This window comes from Muntiacus reevesi, chromosome 1 (genome assembly GCF_963930625.1).
Source record: "Muntiacus reevesi chromosome 1, mMunRee1.1, whole genome shotgun sequence".
Classification (NCBI taxonomy): domain Eukaryota; kingdom Metazoa; phylum Chordata; class Mammalia; order Artiodactyla; family Cervidae; genus Muntiacus; species Muntiacus reevesi.
In genome coordinates, this window is record NC_089249.1 from 238,172,324 (window position 1) to 238,191,206 (window position 18,883).

The 18,883-nt window shown below is 40.1% G+C and overlaps 1 protein-coding gene across 2 annotated transcripts in view; it reads left to right on the forward strand.

Annotated features, from left to right (window-relative positions):
* Positions 1 to 18,883, forward strand: part of ABLIM3 (actin binding LIM protein family member 3) — a 133,142-nt gene that overhangs the window by 47,792 nt on the left and 66,467 nt on the right. For both annotated transcript variants that reach the window (XR_010660916.1, XM_065918871.1), the window contains exons 4-5: positions 13,002 to 13,185; positions 15,387 to 15,499. Coding sequence is in view for 1 of the 2 variants with exons in the window: in XM_065918871.1 (XP_065774943.1) it covers positions 13,002 to 13,185; positions 15,387 to 15,499 (297 nt within the window). In the remaining variant the exon portion in view is untranslated. The remainder of the gene's footprint in view (positions 1 to 13,001; positions 13,186 to 15,386; positions 15,500 to 18,883) is intronic.

Below are 18,883 nucleotides of genomic sequence, written 5' to 3' on the forward strand. Positions count from 1 at the left end.
CTATTCAACATAGTGTTGGAAGTTTTGGCCACAGTAATCAGAGCAGAAAAAGAAGTAAAAGGAATCCAGATAGGAAAAGAAGAAGTGAAACTCTCGCTATTTGCAGATGACATGATCCTCTACATAGAAAACCCTAAAGAATCTTCCAGAAAATTACTAGAGCTAATCAATGAATATAGTAAAGTTGCAGGATATAAAATTAACACACAGAAATCCCTTACATTCCTATGTACTAACAATGAAAAAACAGAAAGAGAAATTAAGGAAACAATACCATTCACCATTGCAACAAAAAGAATAAAATACTTAGGAGTATATTTACCTAAAGAAACAAAAGACCTATACATAGAAAACTATAAAACATTGATGAAAGAAATCAAAGAGGACACAAACAGATGGAGAAACATACCGTGTTCATGGATTGGGAGAATCAATATTGTCAAAATGGCTATTCTACCCAAAGCAATCTATAGATTCAATGCAATCCCTTTCAAGCTACCAACGGTATTTTTCACAGAACTAGAACAAATAATTTCACAATTTGTATGGAAATACAAAAAACCTCAAATAGCCAAAGTAATCTTGAGAAAGAAGAGTGGAGCTGGAGGAATCAACCTGCCTGACTTCAGACTCTACTACAAAGCCACAGTCATCAAGAAAGTATGGTACTGGCACAAAGACAGAAATATAGATCAATGGAACAGAATAGAAAGCCCAGAGATAAATCCATGAACCTATGGACACCTTATCTTTGACAAAGGAGGCAAGGATATACAATGAAAAAAAGACAACCTCTTTAACAAGTGGTGCTGGGAAAACTGGTCAACCACTTGTAAAAGAATGAAACTAGAACACTTTCTAACACCATACACAAAAATAAATTCAAAATGGATTAAAGATCTAAATGTAAGACCAGAAACTATAAAACTCCTAGAGGAGAACATAGGCAAAACACTCTCCGACATAAACCACAGCAAGATCCTCTGTGGTTTCCTTTTTAAATTTTCATTTTGTATTGGAGTATAGTTGATTTACAATATTTTGTTAGTTTCAAGTGTAAGCAATGTACTTCAGTTATATATGCATATATATATTTATATATATCTTCTTTTTCAAAACCTTTTCCCATTTAGATTATAATAGAATATACTGTAGAGTTCCCTGCAATATACAGTAGGTCCTTGTTAGTTATCTATTTTAAATATAGTAGTGTGTATATGTCAATTCCAAACTCAAAATAGTGTGTATATGTCAATTCCAAATTTATCCCCCCACCACCACCTTTCCCCTTTGGTAACCCTAAGTTTGTTTTCTAAGGTTGTGAGTCTGTTTCAGTTTTATAAAAAAGTGCATTTGTATTATTTTTTTAGATTCTGTGTGGAAGTGATTCTATATGATATTTGTCTTTCTCTGCCTGACTTATTTCACTTAGTATGATAATCTTCAGGTCCATCCATGTTGCTGCAAATGGCATTATTTGATTCTTTTTAATGGCTGAGTAATAGTCTATTGTATATATTACCACATCTTCTTTTTTGTTTCCTCTATTAATAGATATTTAGGTTGCTTCCACATCCTGGCTTTTGTAAATAGTGCTGCAATGAACATTGGGGCACATGTATCTTTTTGAATTGTAGTTTCCTCTGGATATATGCCCAAGGTTGGGATTCCTGGATCATAGGGTAGTTCTATTTTTAATTTTTTAAAGAAACCTCCATACTGTTTTCCACAGTGGCTACACTAATTTACATTCCAACCAACAGAGTAGTGGGTTCCCTTTTCTCCACACCCTCTCCAGTATTTATTGTTTATAGATTTTTTGATAATGGCAATTCTAACCAGTATGAAGTGATACCTCATTGTAGTTTAGATTTCATTTCTGTAATAATTAGTGCTGTTGGAGAAATGTCTGTTTAACTCTTCCACCCATTTTTTTGATTTGATTGTTTTTTTTTTTTTTATATTGGGCTACATGAGCTGTTTGTGTATTTTTGAGATTAATCACTTGTTCATTGCTTCATTTGCAAATATTTTCTCCCATTCTGAGGATTGTCTTTTCATTTTGCTTATGGTTTCCTTTGCTGCTCAAAAGCTTTTATGTTTAATTAGGTCCCATTTGTTTATTTTTGTTCTTATTTTCATTAGGAGGTGGACTGAAAAAGATATTACTGCGATTTATGACAGAAAGTGTTCTGCCTATGTTTTCCTCTAAGAGTTTTATAGTATCCAACATTACATTTAGGTCTTTAATCCATTTTGAGTTTATTTTTGTGTATGGTGTTAGGGACTATTCTAATTTCATTCTTTTACGTGTAGCTGTCCAGTTTTCCAAGCAACATTTATTGAAGAGACTCTCTTTTATCCATTGTAAATTTTTGCCTCCTTTTTCTTAGATTAGGTGACCATAGGTACATGGGTTTATCTCTGGACATTCTATCCTGTTCTACTGATCTTCATTTCTGTTTTTGTGCCAGCGCCATATTGTTTTAATGACTATAGCTTTATAGTATAGTCTGAAGTCTCAGCCTGATTCCTCCAACTCCATTTTTCTTTCTCAAGATTGCTTTGGCTATCTGATGTCTTTTGTGTTTTCCATACAAATTTTAAATCTTTTTGTTCTAGTTCTGTGAAAATTCTCATTGGTGATTTAAGAGGGATTGCATTGACTCTGTAGATTACCTTGGGTAGTATGGTCATTTTGACAATATTTTTTTTCTTGCTTTTTTTTTTAAAAAAAAAACTTTTTATTTTGTATTGGGGTATAGACCATTAACAAATAATGTTGTGACAATTTCAAATGAATAGTGAAAGGACCCAGTCATACATACACATGTAGACATTCTTCCCCAAACTCACCTCCCATCTAGGTCACTACACAACATTGAGCAGAGTTCAATGTATTACACAGTAGGTCCTTATCAGCTATCCATTTTAAACATAGCAGTGTACTTATGTCCATCCAAAACTCTCCAACCATCCCTTCCCCCATTCCTCCCCCTGGCAGCTCTAAGTTCGTTTTCCAAGTCTGTGGTTCTCTTCCTGTTTTGTAAGCTCATTTGTATTTAGATTCCACGTATAAGAGATGTCATATGATATTTCTCCTTCTCTATCTGACTCACTTCACTCAGTATGACGATCTCTAGGTCGATCCATGTTGCCATAAATGGCATTATTTCATTCTTATTAATGGTTAAGTGATATTCCATTATATATATACCAGATCTTCTTAATCCATGCCTCTGTTGATGGACGTTTAGGTTGCTTCCATGTCTTGGCTATTGTAAACAGCACTGCAATGAACAGTGAGGTGCATGTATCTTTTTGGATCATGTTTTTCTCTGGATATATGCCCGGGAGTGGGATTTCAGGGTCATATGGTAGCTCTATTTTTAGTTTTTTAAGGAAAAAACACAACTAAAAAAATTCCATACTGTTCTTCATGATGACTGTCCCAATTTACATTCCCACCAACAGTGTAGCAGGGTTCCTTTCTCCCCACACACTATCTAGCATTTATTGTTTGTGGATTTTATTTATTTATTTATTTTATGATGGCCATTCTGACTGGTGTGAGGTGATATCTTATTGTAGTTTTTGATTTACATTTCTCTAATTAGACATGTTGAACATCTTTTCATGTGCCTCTTGACCATCTGTATGTCTTCTTTGGAGAAATGTCTGTTTAGGTCTTCTGACCATTTTTTGATTGAGTTGTTTGTTTTGATGCTATGATGCATCATGAGCTATTTGTAAATTTTAGTTGCTAATGCTTTGTCAGTCACATCATTTGCAAACATTTTCTCCCAATCTGTGAGTTGTCTTTTTGCTTTGTTTGTGGTCTTCCTTTGCTCTACAAAAACTTTTGAGTTTAAGTAGGTTCCATTTGTTTATTTTGGTTTTTATTTCCATTATTCTGGGAGATGGATTGAAAAAATATTGCTGCGATTTATGTCAGAATGTTCTGCCTATATTTTCCTCTAAATATTTTATAGTGTCCAGTCTTACATTTAAGTCTTTAATCCATTTTGAGTATTTTTGTGTATTGTGTTAAAGAATGATCTAGTTTCACTTTTTAAATGTAGCTGTCCCATTTCCACAGTATCATTTCTCGCAGAGATTGTCTTTCCAATATTTTGTAGTCAATTTGTCATAAGTTAATTGACCATAGCTGCATGCGTTTATTTCTGGTTTTTTATCCTGTTCCATTTGTCTGTATTTCTATTTTTGCACCAGTACCATACTGTTTTGATGACTGTAACTCTGTAGTGTAGTCTGAAGTCACGGAGCCTGATTCTTCCAGTTCCATTTTTCTCTCTCAAGATTGCTTTGGCTATTAGGAGTCTTTTGTGTCTCCATACAAGTTTTAAGATTTTCCTCTTCTAGTTCTGTGAACAATGTCATTGGTAATTCAGTAGCGATTGCCTTGAATCTGTAGATTGCCTTGGATAGTATAGTCATTTTTACAATATTGATTCTTCCAATCCAAGAATATAGTATATCTTTCCATCTGTTTGTATCATCTTTGATGTTTTTCCTCAGCATCTTACAGTTTTCAGAATGCAGTTCTTTTGTCCCCTGAGGTAGGTTTATTTCTTGGTATTTTATTCTTTTTGATGTGATGGTAAATTGAATTATTTCTTTAATTTCTCTTTCTGATCTTTCATTGTTAATGTATAGGAATGCATATTTCTGCATATTAATTTTGTATCCTAAAACTTGACCAAATTCACTGATGAGCTATAGTATTGATAGCTTTCTGGTAGCATCTTTAGAATTTTCTATGTATAGTATCATGTCATCTGCAAACAGTGACAGTTTTATTTCTTATTTTCCAATCCGGATTCTTTTTATTTCTTTTTCTTCTCTGATTGCCATGGCTAGGACTTTCAAAACTGTATTGAATCAAAGTGACTAGAGTTGACATCCTTGTCTTATTCCTGGTCTTAGAGGAAATGCTTTCAGCTTTTCACTGTTGAATATGATGTTAACTGTACATTTGTCATGTATGGCCTTTATTGTGTTGAGGGAGGTTACCCCCTATGCCCACTTTCTGGAGAGTTTTTATCATAAATGGGCGTTGAATTTTATCAAAAGATTTTTCTGCAGCTACTGAGGTAATCATAAGGTTTTTATCCTCCAGTTTGTTAGTGTGATATATTGAAGAGTTTCAGAAGAATAGATGCTAACTCTATCAACATATAAAATAAAAGTTTTTTAAATAATCATCTAGAAAAAAAAGTGTGGTTCAATGTAATTTGCTAAAAATTGTAATGATGCCTTGCAATGTGTCACATGTGATCAGTTCATGAAATTAAACTGATGATTCAGAAAAAAAAAAAGAAAAGAAAATATGCTCTGGGAGTTCCTCCTCCTGAGGCCAGACCCCTAGGCTAGGGATCCTGATGTGGGGCTCAGAACTTTCACTTCAGTGAGAGAAACTCTGTGATATAATTGTTTTTCATTTTGTGATTCACCCACCCAGGGGCTGTGGGGTTTGGTTTGATCATGATTGTTCCTCTCCTACCATCTTGATGTGGCTGCTTCTTTTCTTTGAATGTAGGATATCTTTTTTGGTAGGTTCCAATGTTTTTTTGTCGGTAGTTGTTCAACAGTTAGTTGTGATCTTGGTATTTTCCTGAGAAGGTGAGCTCTTGTCCTTCTACTTGGCATCTTGTCCATCTTGTCTACTTGGCTCTTGTCCATCTTGGCAAAGTTCTGTGTGGTTTGTATTTTATATTGAAAATTGGCAAACCCCTTTAGTACTAGCTGACCTGAGAGAGTATCTTGGTGTGTGACCATTTTTACATCCCCAGAAACTGAGACAGGACAAAGAGTAATGACAATAAAATTGTTATAAGCAGGTTTGAGCTATGAATCTACAGTTATATTCTTAAAGAGATTGTGTTTGTTCTTTTGCTTTATGCCAAAATTTAATAGTTTAAAACAATCTTTTATTTAGCTCATGATTCTCTGGGTTGGCTGAGCAATTATTCCAATCTGACTTGGCTCTGCTTATCTCTCCTCACCTCATTATAATGATGTGATGGGTCAGCTGGCAGTGGTTGGCAGGCTATTGACCTGAGTATCTCCATATGGCTTCTCATCCTCCAGCAGACTGGCTTGGATTCATTTGCAACGTAGTCTTTGAGTTACAAATGTGACAAAAGAGCAGGCTTTAGTAAGCAAGACCATTTTGCGCCTCACCTTGTGTTGTACTTGTTAATGTCCCATTGACCAAAACAAGTCAAATGGTCAACCCAGATTCAAGATAATGACTTTTGTGGAAAGAGTGGCAACATGAGATTTCAATGATGTGAATACAGAGAAATGAAGAATTTGGCCATTTTGACAGTCTACCATAGGGAGATCATAGAAAATCTTTTAAGGGAGATTTTAAGACCAAAAAAAAATTATCATTTTTCTGAATATTTTCAATGTCAGCTTTACTTGGAGAGTATTTTTGTTTCCAGCAGTAAATGGTATAAGGATTAGTTACCCTAAATAACCTTCTCATTTGAAAAATCTAAAATTTCTATGAATTTCTTTTAGAACCCTTTTAAAGTACACAACTTGCTGACATGAAAGGAAGGAATCTGCAGAGGTGAAAAAAAATAAAAGCAGAAATCCTGGCGTGACTGCCAATGCCAGATTTAATCCTCATGTTTTATGCTAAATCTTGAAGACCTTGAGCTTTTACCTTGATGGCTACATGGATCATGAGAATAGAAGTCAAAGCCTAGAGCCTGACCAACATAGGATTCTAACAGGAGACCTCTGAGTAAAGCTAAATTTCCTCCTACCAAAGATTACTCCCAATGTATAGATGGATCAGAAGTAAACCAGAAAAGGAAACAGCACTGAAATTTTCCTGTACCAACTTAGGCACTGGTATAAGACAGTGACGCTTGTATCAAAATGTCTAGCCATACCCACTCTTTATATGGATTCACATTCTATTTTCATGCTATACATTTGGCATTTTTTTAAGTGAAACAGAATTTAAAAGTTATCCCACACTTGGCAAAGGTCAGGTTTATTCTAGACCTCAAAGAGTTTCTACAGATAACATTATTATCATAATGAATAACTCCAGTAAAAAATACGCAAATCATAATGAGGGAAAGCCAGAAGAATGATGGAGAATAGAATGGGAACCTTGGAAACTTTATAGATTGTAGTTTTCTGACATTGTATGATAACTACTTTCAGTACATTTAAACAAGTAAGAGAAGCCAGCAAAAACAATGAACAAGAGACAATACATTATAACAACAGCAGATTTGAAAAAGAAACAATATACATTTTAGACATAAAAATGTATAGTATTTAAAATTTAAAACTCAGTGTATGGATTAAATAGCAGATCAGATGTTGTTGAAAAGACAGTAAACTTTAAGATTCAATAAAGAGAGCAGTATATATGTATAGCCCAGAAACACAAGAAAGTGGTAAAAATAAAAGAGAAGTTTATACATGGAGAATATAGTGAGAGAGTTTGACATATATCTAATCAGAGTTCTACAGAGAGATAATAGAGAACATGAGTAGGAGGACAATATTTGAAGAGATAGCATCTCTGAATTATGTAGAACTGTTGAAAGACACAAATCCTTGAATCTAGGAAACTTAATAAATCCCAGTAGGAAAATATAAAAGAAATCTACCTACACACATCATAGTGAAACTGCAGATCACCAAAAACAACCCCTCCCCCCCAAAAAACCCCATCTTAAAAGTAGCCAGAGAGAAGAGCCAGGACATCTGCATATGAATGGTAAACAAGCTGACAGCTAAAGGTTTAGTAGCAACAAGGAAATCTGAAAACAGTGAAATAATATCTTTATGTACTGAAAAAAGTACCTAAATTATGTATTCAGCAAAACTATCTTTCAAGAACAAAGGCAAACTGACAGCTAACGTCATACTTAATGGTGAAAGACTGACTGACTGCTTCTCTTTGAGATCAAAAATATTAATAAGCAAAAAAGTCTGCTCTTAACGCTTCTGTTTAATGTTGTACTGCAAGTTCATGGTAGGTCAGTTAGGCAAGAAAATGAAATAAAAGACACCCAGATTGAAAAAGTAGTAAGAATATCTCTATTTGCCCATGGCATGATCTTGTGTATAATGAATCCCAAGGAATGCACTAAAAAACTTTGAAAAGTAACAAGTTGATCAGATTTCAAGGTACAAGATCAGTTTACCAGAATTAGTTGTATTTCTATATACTTAGAATGAACAATCTGAAAATAAAATTGAGAAAACCATTTCCTTTACAATAGCATCAAATAAAATGCATAAGAATAAATTTAATGAAGGCATAAAATTTATACTTTGCAAGCTATAAAATATTAAAGAATAAGTGAAAAAATATACCATGTTCATGGATCAGAAATCTTTTTTTGATGGCGATATTCTCAAGTCAGTCTACAAACTTGGTGCTATCTTAGTCAGTTCAGGCTGCCATAACAAAATAAAGGTTGGGTGACATAAACAGCAGTAATGTATTTTCTCATAATTCTGGAGGTTGCAAGTCCAAGATCATGGTGTCAGCATAGTCAGGTTATGGAAAGCTCCCTTCCTGTCTTGCCGACAGGTACCTTCTCACTGTGTCCTTACATTTTCTGAGAGGGAGGGAAAGAGGTGGGAGGGAGGGAGGGAAGGAGAAAAGATGAGAACGAGAAAGAGACTGAGCAAGTTTGCTGGTGTCTCTTCTAATGAGGGCACTAATCCCATAATGAAGGTCCTATCCTATGGCCTCATCTAAACCTAATTTTCTCCTAAAGTCCACCTATCTCAATACTATCACATTACGACTTGGGGCTTCAACATACGAATCTGGGGGAGGACACTATTCAGTTCATAGCACATGTAATCCCTATGAAAATCCCCACTGGCTTCTTTGCAGAAATTGTCAAACTGATTCTAAAATGTATGTAAAATTAGAGACATAGAATAGCCAAAATAATCTTAGAAAAGAACAAAGTTGGAAGACTCGAAATTTTCACTTTAAAAGCTTACTGCAAAGCTACAATAAACACAACAGTGTGGTACAACAATAGACATAGAGATCAATAGAGTAGAAATGAGAGGCAAAATAAAGCCTTGGGCTTCCTAGGTGGCTCAGTGGTAAAGAATCCGTCTGCCAGTTCAGGAGAAATGGGTTTGATCCCTGATCCGGGAAGATCCCACATGCCACATCCCACTGGGCCTATACTCTAGAGCCCAGTTGTTCGATAGTGCTCTATAATAGCCTATGCTCTAGAGCCCATGTGCTGCGACTACTGAAGCCCTCATGCCTTGGAGTCTGTGCTCCACAAGAGAAGCCCCTGCAGTGGGAGACCTACACACTGCACCTAGAGAGTAGACCCTGCTCATTGCAAGTAGAGAAAGCAGCAGTGAAGACCTAGCACAGCCAAAACTTAATTAATTAATTAAAATTGTAAAATACAGTCTTATATTTATGGTCAGTTGAATATTATCAAGACAACCAAAATAATTCAATAGGGAAAGAACAGTCTTCAACAAATGATACTAGGAAAACTGAACATATGTACACACAAAAAATGAAATTGCAGTCTTCTTCACACCATACACAAAAATTAACTCAAAGTGAGTTAAAAATCTAAAGGTAAGAGCTAAAACTACAAAATTGTCAAAACAAAATACAGGAGCAAATATTCATGATGTTACGCTAGGCAAAGCCTTCTTGGACATGGTAACAAAGAAAGCATAAGCAACTGGGGAAAAATGAATAAATTAAACATAATCAAAATTTAAAACTCTTTTGCTTCAAAATAGATCATCAGGAATGTAAAAAGTAAACACATAGAATGAAAGATAGAATCTGTAAATCATGTATTGATATTTGGAAAGGAGTTGTATCTAGGACAGGTGGAATAGATCAGTTGTGATGTAGTCACACAATTGAATATAGCAAGCAAAACAAAGGAACCACAATTAGGTGCATCGACATGAAAGAATTTCAAAAACATAACACTGAGAGAATGAAGCAGTAAATTACACAGAAGAGTTAATGCAGTATGATTCCATCTGTATAAAATTCAAAAACAGGCAAAACTAAACAATATATTGTTTGTGGATACCTCAAAGGTAGTAAAACTGTAAAGAAAAGCAAAGAGATTGATAAACTCACGATTCGGGAAAGGAGTTCTTAGGGAGATGAACGGGATTCCAAGGTGCTGGTAACACTGTTTCATAAATTCAGTAATGGATACCTGGGGGTGTATTTTATGTTTCTTCTTTACAATGTACAGTATACAGTGTAGTATATTTATTACATTTTCTGTATGTATATTTCACAATTTAAAGGTTTAAAATAATGAATGAAATCCCCCTCTGGGGATCTTCTAACATGTTGAAAGTCCATAAAACTGTCTCATTTGAAAAGTTGAAAATCAACAGAATTATATGACAGAATCCTAGACTCTTAGACCTGGATGTGTCCTCAGTTACCACATGGCTTCCTCATTTTACAAATGAGGCAGCTGAACTCCAGAGAGGTGAAGTCACTTTTTCAAAGTCACATAGCACCTGAGTGCTAGAATAGAAATATAGAGGAAGGTCCAGTGACCCTCAAAATAGTACATTTTCCACTGAAACACAGTAAGGCTTGGTGTAAAGTCGCTTCTAGGCATTATATTTATAGTGAGCTTTCATTCTTTATTTTCTTGAAGCAGTTCTGAGTTCTCATATTCTGTCCCATTGTCAGACCATATGATCTTTCTTTTAATTATAAGCCTTTACTTTTTGATTCACAAAATAATGACTGCCCTGGATATATTAATCCCATGTCACTTCCGTACTGCAGACCTTTCCCGTGGCCCTTCCTGTTATTTGAATGAAGACCTCTGCTCAGGCTCAAACACATCTGTCATGCTGGTCCAGCTTACCTTCCACCTCGTGTTCCCCACTGTATTTCCAGGAACCCTGGGATTCTTATCAACTCTTACATCCTTTCTACCAAAAACTTCCTCCTTCAGCTCCTTGGGGGAAATGAAGGAACTGATTGTTCCAAGTTTTTGTATGGCCTCCTGGTTTTCTCCACTGGGAGAGGTGGCTCTGGGAGTAGAGTTGGCAGGAGACACACAGGAGAGAAAAGAAGGGAAAAAACAGGAGCTCTTTCCAGTGAGGTCGTAGGCCATGACCTAACTAATTCCACAGCCATGGAGTCAATCGATCTGCCACCTACACACTCCAGAACAGCCTGTCCTCTGGCCTTGCCTGCCTTCCAGACCAGGCATTGTTTGATGTGATGAGTTTTCATGAAGCCTGATGGAAAATGAAGCCTGATGAAAGATGGACCCTTCCCCACTTGCTACCTCCACCACCACCTCCTCCACCCGTCAGCCCTACAGGGCTGGTCTCTATGGGCCTCCAGCTCTACATCATACAGAGTTTTAAATGTTTAGGCACATAGTCAGCCATGAAGAAAGCTCTCCTTCTAGACTCACAGGTTGTCAATATCAGAAGAAAATCTCAGGTCATTTCTTGCCCAGTTTCTGCTTTTCGCATAGCAGTGAACAGAGGCCCCAGATTACAGAGGGCCAAGGTCATTGTCACCCAGAGAGTTAGTGGCAATGATAAGACCAGAGACCAGGTGCTCAGACTCCCAGAGTAGAGTCTGTCACTGACCTAGACTGTTTCCCCTGATGGTGTGACGTGAAGTCCCACATGATTCACTTTGAAGCTGCCCTACTCCCTCACCTTGGCCCTTTAATCCTACCTCTGGCCTGCAGAGTAAATAAACACTTGTGAAATACTTCTGACATTCAGCTGGAAGTCCCTCCTACCTTTAACCAAGCTGCTTTTGGAAAACAACTTGGTGTATTAAAGATGAGAGGGTACTTACTGGGATGATGTCACCCAGTCCAGGCCAGGTCCTTGCACTTAGAGGCTTGGAAACCATCTTGTTGGTTTCCCCACCATGGATCACACTTGATAAAGCTGAGTCAGGCTAACAACATTTTTGGGAAACCAGTGTATTAAAGCTAAGTGCCTGTTTGTTACCATAAACAAGATCTGTGACTGTCTGTTATATCAGTTCACATTGCCCTGACCAGCTGCTTCTTCCCAAAGGCAGCCTATGTAGAAAGTCAAACTGTCAGACAGTCACTTGGTGAATGCAAACTCTGAACAAGGGGGATTTGAAAGAGCTCTCCAGATGCTTTCCTTTGTTGCTGACTGGTCCCTTCCTGGCTGACCCATCCTTGCTTTAGCTGGATCAATATACTCAGCAGTTCTGGTGGCCCTGAGAGTCATTCAATATCTTGAAAGAAACTTAGCCTCTTTCTGCTCTTCCCATTATGTGTTGATTTTATAACTCTCAGAGGGAAATCTCATTTCCCACATTTCTAAGCCCTTTGGGGGAGGGGGTCCCCCATGATTCAGTTGTTCAGATACCTATAATTATATCCACGTGCTCTTCTATTATCTGTCCTATATTACTTCATCTTGTCCACTAGGATATCCCAAAAGACTTTATAAAGTATGATGAGGACAGATTATAATCTTCAAATCATATATCCCATTGACATCTTAAGTTGTCTTCATCTAGCACAGACTCGTGCACATAGGAAATGCCCAGGAAATTTTTAACCGAATGATTCTTTTATTAAATCATGGAATCACCAGCTGTGTTGCGTTGTGAGCTGCATGGTATATATCTTAAGAGGATTGTACACCATGGATGGTGTCAGTGCGCATCAGGGTCAGTCAGGGAGTTGTGCTAAAAATGCAGATGCCTAGGCTCTGCAACCCCAGGGAGTCTCCAGAAGTCTGCCAGGTGATTCTGATGCAAGTGATCTTCAGACAATCCTTTAAGAAGCACTGGCCCCAGAGGCCCATGAGTTCCCATGTGTCACCATTCTCTGGTCACTTGTAACTGAGTCAGCCTCCAGCCTCATCCCCAGCAAGAACCTCCTGCTTGCAGACCCTTCCTTGGACTCACCTGCCTTTATTTCCCTCCTTGTTTCCTCAAGTGTGTGGCTGTGGCCTAGCCCAGTCCGGCTTCTTCTTCAAGAACCAGGAGTACATCTGCACCCAGGACTACCAGCAACTCTACGGCACCCGCTGCGACAGCTGCCGGGACTTCATCACAGGCGAGGTCATCTCCGCGCTGGGCCGCACCTACCATCCCAAGTGCTTCGTGTGCAGCTTGTGCAAGTGAGTGGGTGGCCAGCAAGGGCTGGGACCCTCTGCCTAGGTGCCTGGGGAAGGGAAGGAATGCCCTTTCCCAGGCAGATCTTGGGGTGAACACTTTCATTCCTAGAATCTCAGGGGTGGAAGGACTTGACAAGCAAATGGTTTTGAACATTTAGCAGCTGAATCCTGTCTGTTAGATGTTGTCTAATACAAAACACTAGTTTGTTCCAAGATGAAGGCAGAGTAAAGATCTGAGCCCCTACACTCAAATCTCCTCCTTCCCATCAAAAGGCCCCAAAGGAACCACTGAATGCCATGGCCTCTCAAGACTCAGTGTGGAATCCATGGGTCTGGTTCAGACTCTCACATCCTCAGCCACATGTGGTCCTGGGATGTCTATTTATAGCCTTCCTCCATGACCCTGGAAGGTGACCCCCACCTCTGTAAACCTCAGCTTCATTGGTAAAATGGTCATCAAAACCAGTCCAACTTCATTACGTTTTCAGGAAGATAAATGAGATGGTACCTACAGAGACCTTCGCTCAGTGACTGGTACCAAATTGTGTCTGATTTTATTATTCTTTTATCATAATGTTCATCATCCACCTTCTCAAGACTTTACAATTTATTTAGGTTTAATTGAAGGATAATCACTTTACAATATTGTGTTGGTTTCTGCCATACATCAACATGAGTCAGTCATAGGTATACCTATGTCCCCCACTCTCGAGCCTCCTTCCCACTCCCACCCCATCCCATCCCTCTAGGTTGTTACAAAGCCCTGGGTTGAGTTCCCTGAGTCTACAGCAAATTCCCACTGGCTATCTATTTTACATATGGTAGTGTATATGTTTCCATGTTACTCTCTCCATTCTCAAGACCTTTGATAGGTGATGGAAAGCTCACCATCTGCCTGCTCCCCACCCCAAGCATCCCCATCACTTGTTAATTTAGCAGATGTACCTTAAGGATCCACTGTATACCAAATACCATATTAAGGAGACAAAAAATAAAGAAAACCTCAACCCTGTCCACCAATATTTTAACATTTAATGGACTGCTCAAAGTCATAAGTAAGGCACTACTGGAGTACATGTATGCACTTTTTAATAGGGAAAGTAATCTATAGATTAATTATTTTTCTCATAAAATAACCACCTCTTTGTTACCAGTTAGAGTAATTAACCACTTGGGGGTTTTGATTGAGACTAATGCCACAGTGCCTAAGAAAATATCACCCAGTGGCATTCATTCTTTTATCCAGCCCTTAAAACCTGGTCCTTAGGTCCTAGAATGCCAGAACCGTTGAAAGTTTGCACAGTAGGGTCCATATAGTATAAAGTGGAGGTTTTGTGAAGCCCCATGGAGATGAGGTGTCTTCCCAAGGTCATGATCCATGTCCTTTTACTGGTAGTGAGTGCCTGGGCTGTGACGAGAGCTCAGCTACCCCTCCCCAGCACTGCCTCCATTGTTCATGTCGCTAATGTCAGGGCAGTAGAACCCCTGCAGGCTTAGGGCCATGTGCTCAGAACCCATGTTAACAGGCATTCTAGACTACATGAGCAAGAGCTGCTGCGTGATGGAATTGGCTGTACCGAGGGGTCTGAGCAGTTTATATTTAGTTAGGGAGGCAGGACATGACAAGCTTGAGATCCCTGAGCTGTGGAACTCCCAACTGTTCAAAGGCAGGTGAGCAGAGGAAGAGGCTCTCTGTGGACATCTAAGGTTCCTGGGGAGTAAAAGGAGGATGTTTTGGCAAACTGAATTGAGTCCTTCCTGACATACAGGGATAGGTCAAGTTGGGAAGACATCCTTCCAGGAGGAAGCACCCGTGGGATGAGTTTTTAGCCTCTTTATTGTATAGAAGGAAATGGCAACCCACTCTAGTATTCTTGCCTGGAAAATGGGGTCACAAGAGTCAGACACGACTTTGCAACTAAGCCACCACCACCACCTTTGTATAGAAGAGAAATGTAAGCTCAAATAAGTGTTGTGATTTCCCCAGTGTTTAAAAATCATGTAAATGGCCCAACTGGGTCTCCTTCCGGTCCTGATCCTGATTGAGTGGTTTAGCTCTGCCCCGGGAACAGTCCATGAATGTAGCTGGTGCTCTATATGTGCTGTGTGTGCTACCAGAGATCTTCAAGCACATGTCGTCAAGTCACCTATAGACACAGAGCCCTCTGGAGAGGAGGTGTTGAATTTCTTCTTCCTCCTCACAGGAAGCCTTTCCCCATTGGAGACAAGGTGACCTTCAGCGGGAAGGAATGCTTGTGTCAGACGTGCTCCCAGTCCATGACCAGCAGTAAGCCCATCAAGATCCGCGGACCAAGCCGTGAGTCCTCCCTGCCGGGAGCCTCCCCATCTGCGAGCACATCTCCCAGGGCTCCCCTGTCCCAGTTTCACTAGCCACTTCCCTTCCGCAACCTGGAGGGAAGTGGGGGCGGTTCCCACCCTGGAGGACTCCTGAAGTATGACCCAGTTGGCAGACAGCCCAGACTCATGAGCTTCCCTACATACAAATGTAGGGAAAACAGGCTGCCCAACAGTAAAGAGGGATGGCCTGGGCCATGTTTTGGGCGCTTGGGTGTTTCTCCTGGAATGAGTGGGCCTCCTTATCTCCCCTTTGGTCCATGCTGCCCGGAGCACTCCAACAGAGCTGATCAGGTGTTTTCCACCAGTGGCTCTCAATTCATACAAATTCCACTAAAAAACTATATGCAGACATATCTTAGCAAAAGAGGGAGTGTGGGGGAAAGCCACAAGGGCTGCGCTTAGTGTCTCTAGGGTGTGTCCTGTGGACTGCAGCATTAGCGTCAGTGCAAAACTGGCAAAAATACAGATTGCTAGGCCCACTTTGGACTTGTAGGAATGGGACCTAGAAATATATGATCATAATAAGCTTCCTGAATGATTCATTCACTGCTCCTAAAACTGAGAGCTACTCACAAAGGTCATGTTCTATCACTAAAACACAGATTGGGGCATGGAGGGGAGCTGAGGATCAGCGGTGTACCTTAGAACAGTCATTCTGATTTGTGGAATGTCCATTCCATTCCAACTTGTCTAGCTGTAAGGTATCTAAATCACTGTTGCAAAACGCCCTTCTCGGACCGCTCACTGCATGTGCCCACACACACACCCAGGGTCTCGTAAGCCAGGTTAGGCTCCAGCATTCTTTCGTGTTACATGACACTCTCACTGGCCTTGTCGGCAGAATCAATGAAAGCCCATTAGCATCCTGTGCTGCATCACTGCGCCATGTGGGGGCTGCGGCCACGGCACCAGCAGAGTCAGCATGCTGGGGCTGTGTCCACTTGAGGAGAAGGGCGAGCACAGAACCACATCCCCCAAGTCAGCAGGACTCAGCTCTCAGAGGCTCCAATAGCAAAGGAGCCTGTTGGGGGGGGGGGGGGGGCGGCTCCCTCCATCATCCTTCCCTCCTTTCAGTTGATTCAGACCTGTTCCCAGACCTTCCTTCAGTGTCTTTGATGGGGACCAAGAAAAATTTGCTGCTCTGAACAGGTTTCCATATCGAGGTGGCTGAGGCTGAGTGCACATAAGTTACCTTCATAACTCCTTGAAAGCATCATCCAGAATGACAGCAAGTCTGGAATGCTGGGATGTAGGACCACAGGACCATGGCTGATGCTGCTCAGGTACCCAGACACCAGAGAGACCACGTGTGAGGTCATAGAGAGAAGCCAGCTTGAGTCAGGAGGCTATCTTCCTTCTGTGTGATGCACACCTGTCATGCAGCCTCCCTGTGGCTCAGTTTACCCAACTTGGTGGAAAGCAAATGTATCTGTATTTGACAATCAAACTAACACATATCATAGTGTATAAACTGCTCTCTAAATATAAAATGAGGAGTTTTGTTGGCTTGGCGGTCTAATCTAGAAAACATGCCAGAGGAGAACTGAGAATAAATTCCTGAATCTGCTGCTATTTCACTCAGCTTGTGTTGTGTGTTACTGTGTGCCTTGGGGATCTCAGGCAGGTGGAAGATTTCCTAAGGTGAGTGCTGGAGGCCTGCATGGGAGCATGTCCACGAGGAGAGGCCACTAAATGTCTCCACCATAATTCTTCAGATCAGGAGGTGGAAGAAGGGAAGGAAGAGTCAGTACAGAAGAACAGTGAGCATGTGGGCAGTCTCCAGGGGAATGCCTAGGATCATGGCTCATCTTGCTACTCACGAAGTCTAGACATAAATGTGTGGATCTATGGGGCCTCTGTTTCAGAGAAATGTTCTTTCCCCAAAAGTGGTCACTGTCCATGCTGCAAACACAAAGTAGTCTCCTGACTCGAGGGGAAGTTGAAAGGGCTTCTGAGTTCCCCAAGGATGGAGAGAACTAAAACAAGATTCAAAAGAGTGCTAAGATGAAGAACATAGCTTGGAAAAGGAAAATGAAGGAGGAAAAACTTGCTGTGTTTTTGAGCCAGAGGAGTGTGAAGTTTCATTCCTGAAATGTCAAGACACTGTGGAAAAGCAGGAGCAGTATCTACTCAGAAGAGATCAAGAAGAATACTTGGGAACTATCAAGAGATGGGAATCATGTTATTTATCACAGGCAGGAGAACTGTTTCTTCACAGACCACACTGAGAAGAATCAAGAGCAAAAGCTGCATCACCACCATCTCCACCAACACAGTCACCATTATCACCTCCGTCATGATCACCAACATACCATCACCACTGCTGACATTGACTGACTATTCCTAGTGCCAGGCACTGCCCAGACCTCACTGAGAAGAGTCAGGAGCAGAAGCAAAATCACCACCTCCACCAACACCATTGCCATCACCGCTGTAAGTACCACTCATACCACCACCACTACCATCTCCACAACCACCAGCATCTATTGAATACCATTACCGCCACCACCACTATCACCGACACTACCATCACCTTTGCTGACATTGACTGTTCCTAGTGCCGGGCACTGCACAGACCTCACTGCAAAGAATCAGCAGCAGCAGTACCATCACCACCATCATCAAAACCACTGCTATCGCTACTGTCAGCACCGCACTAATTTTTCTATACATAACATCTTATTTAATCATTACAACCAATTCTATTGAGAGAGACAAGAGCAATGGTTTTTAGATAAGAAAACAGATACTCTAAGAGTGTCAAGGTCACTCAGATAATGGTAATGGAACCAGAGTGTGAGCCTAGGCAAGTCTGGCTTTGGAGCCTATTCCCTTAATACCCCATACCAGAGACATGACTTGCTAATAGGAAGGGTCCTGTCTTTCTGGATTAGTTGCCTAAAACAAGGTGGGGAGCTTGCTATGACTTACATACCCACCTATTTTTGCTGCAATGAATGACACAGTTGGAAAAAACTAAAAATAACTGTCTGGGGTCTTCAGAGATTCCAGTAAATGGAGGGATTTAGGAGGAGCAGGTGCATCATGCTTATTGCCAGCTGAAGGTGGTAATTTTGGAATAAAGAAGAATGTATGAGGAATGGAGTGGACAGCTGGCTGGGCAGAATCCACTTGGGACAGGGTGTGTCCTGACCTTGCTTATTACACCAGGTCCATGGGCTCCTGGATGCAGTGCCTGAGGCTCCAGTGTTGGTCATAAGTGAAAGTTGGAAGAAGAGGGGGGAAAAGATCCTGGTAAAGATCCTTCATCTGAAGCCAGTTGAGTGGAGGATGAACAATATAATATGAAAAAAAAGAAATGTGGGATAGGTGTGCCAGAATT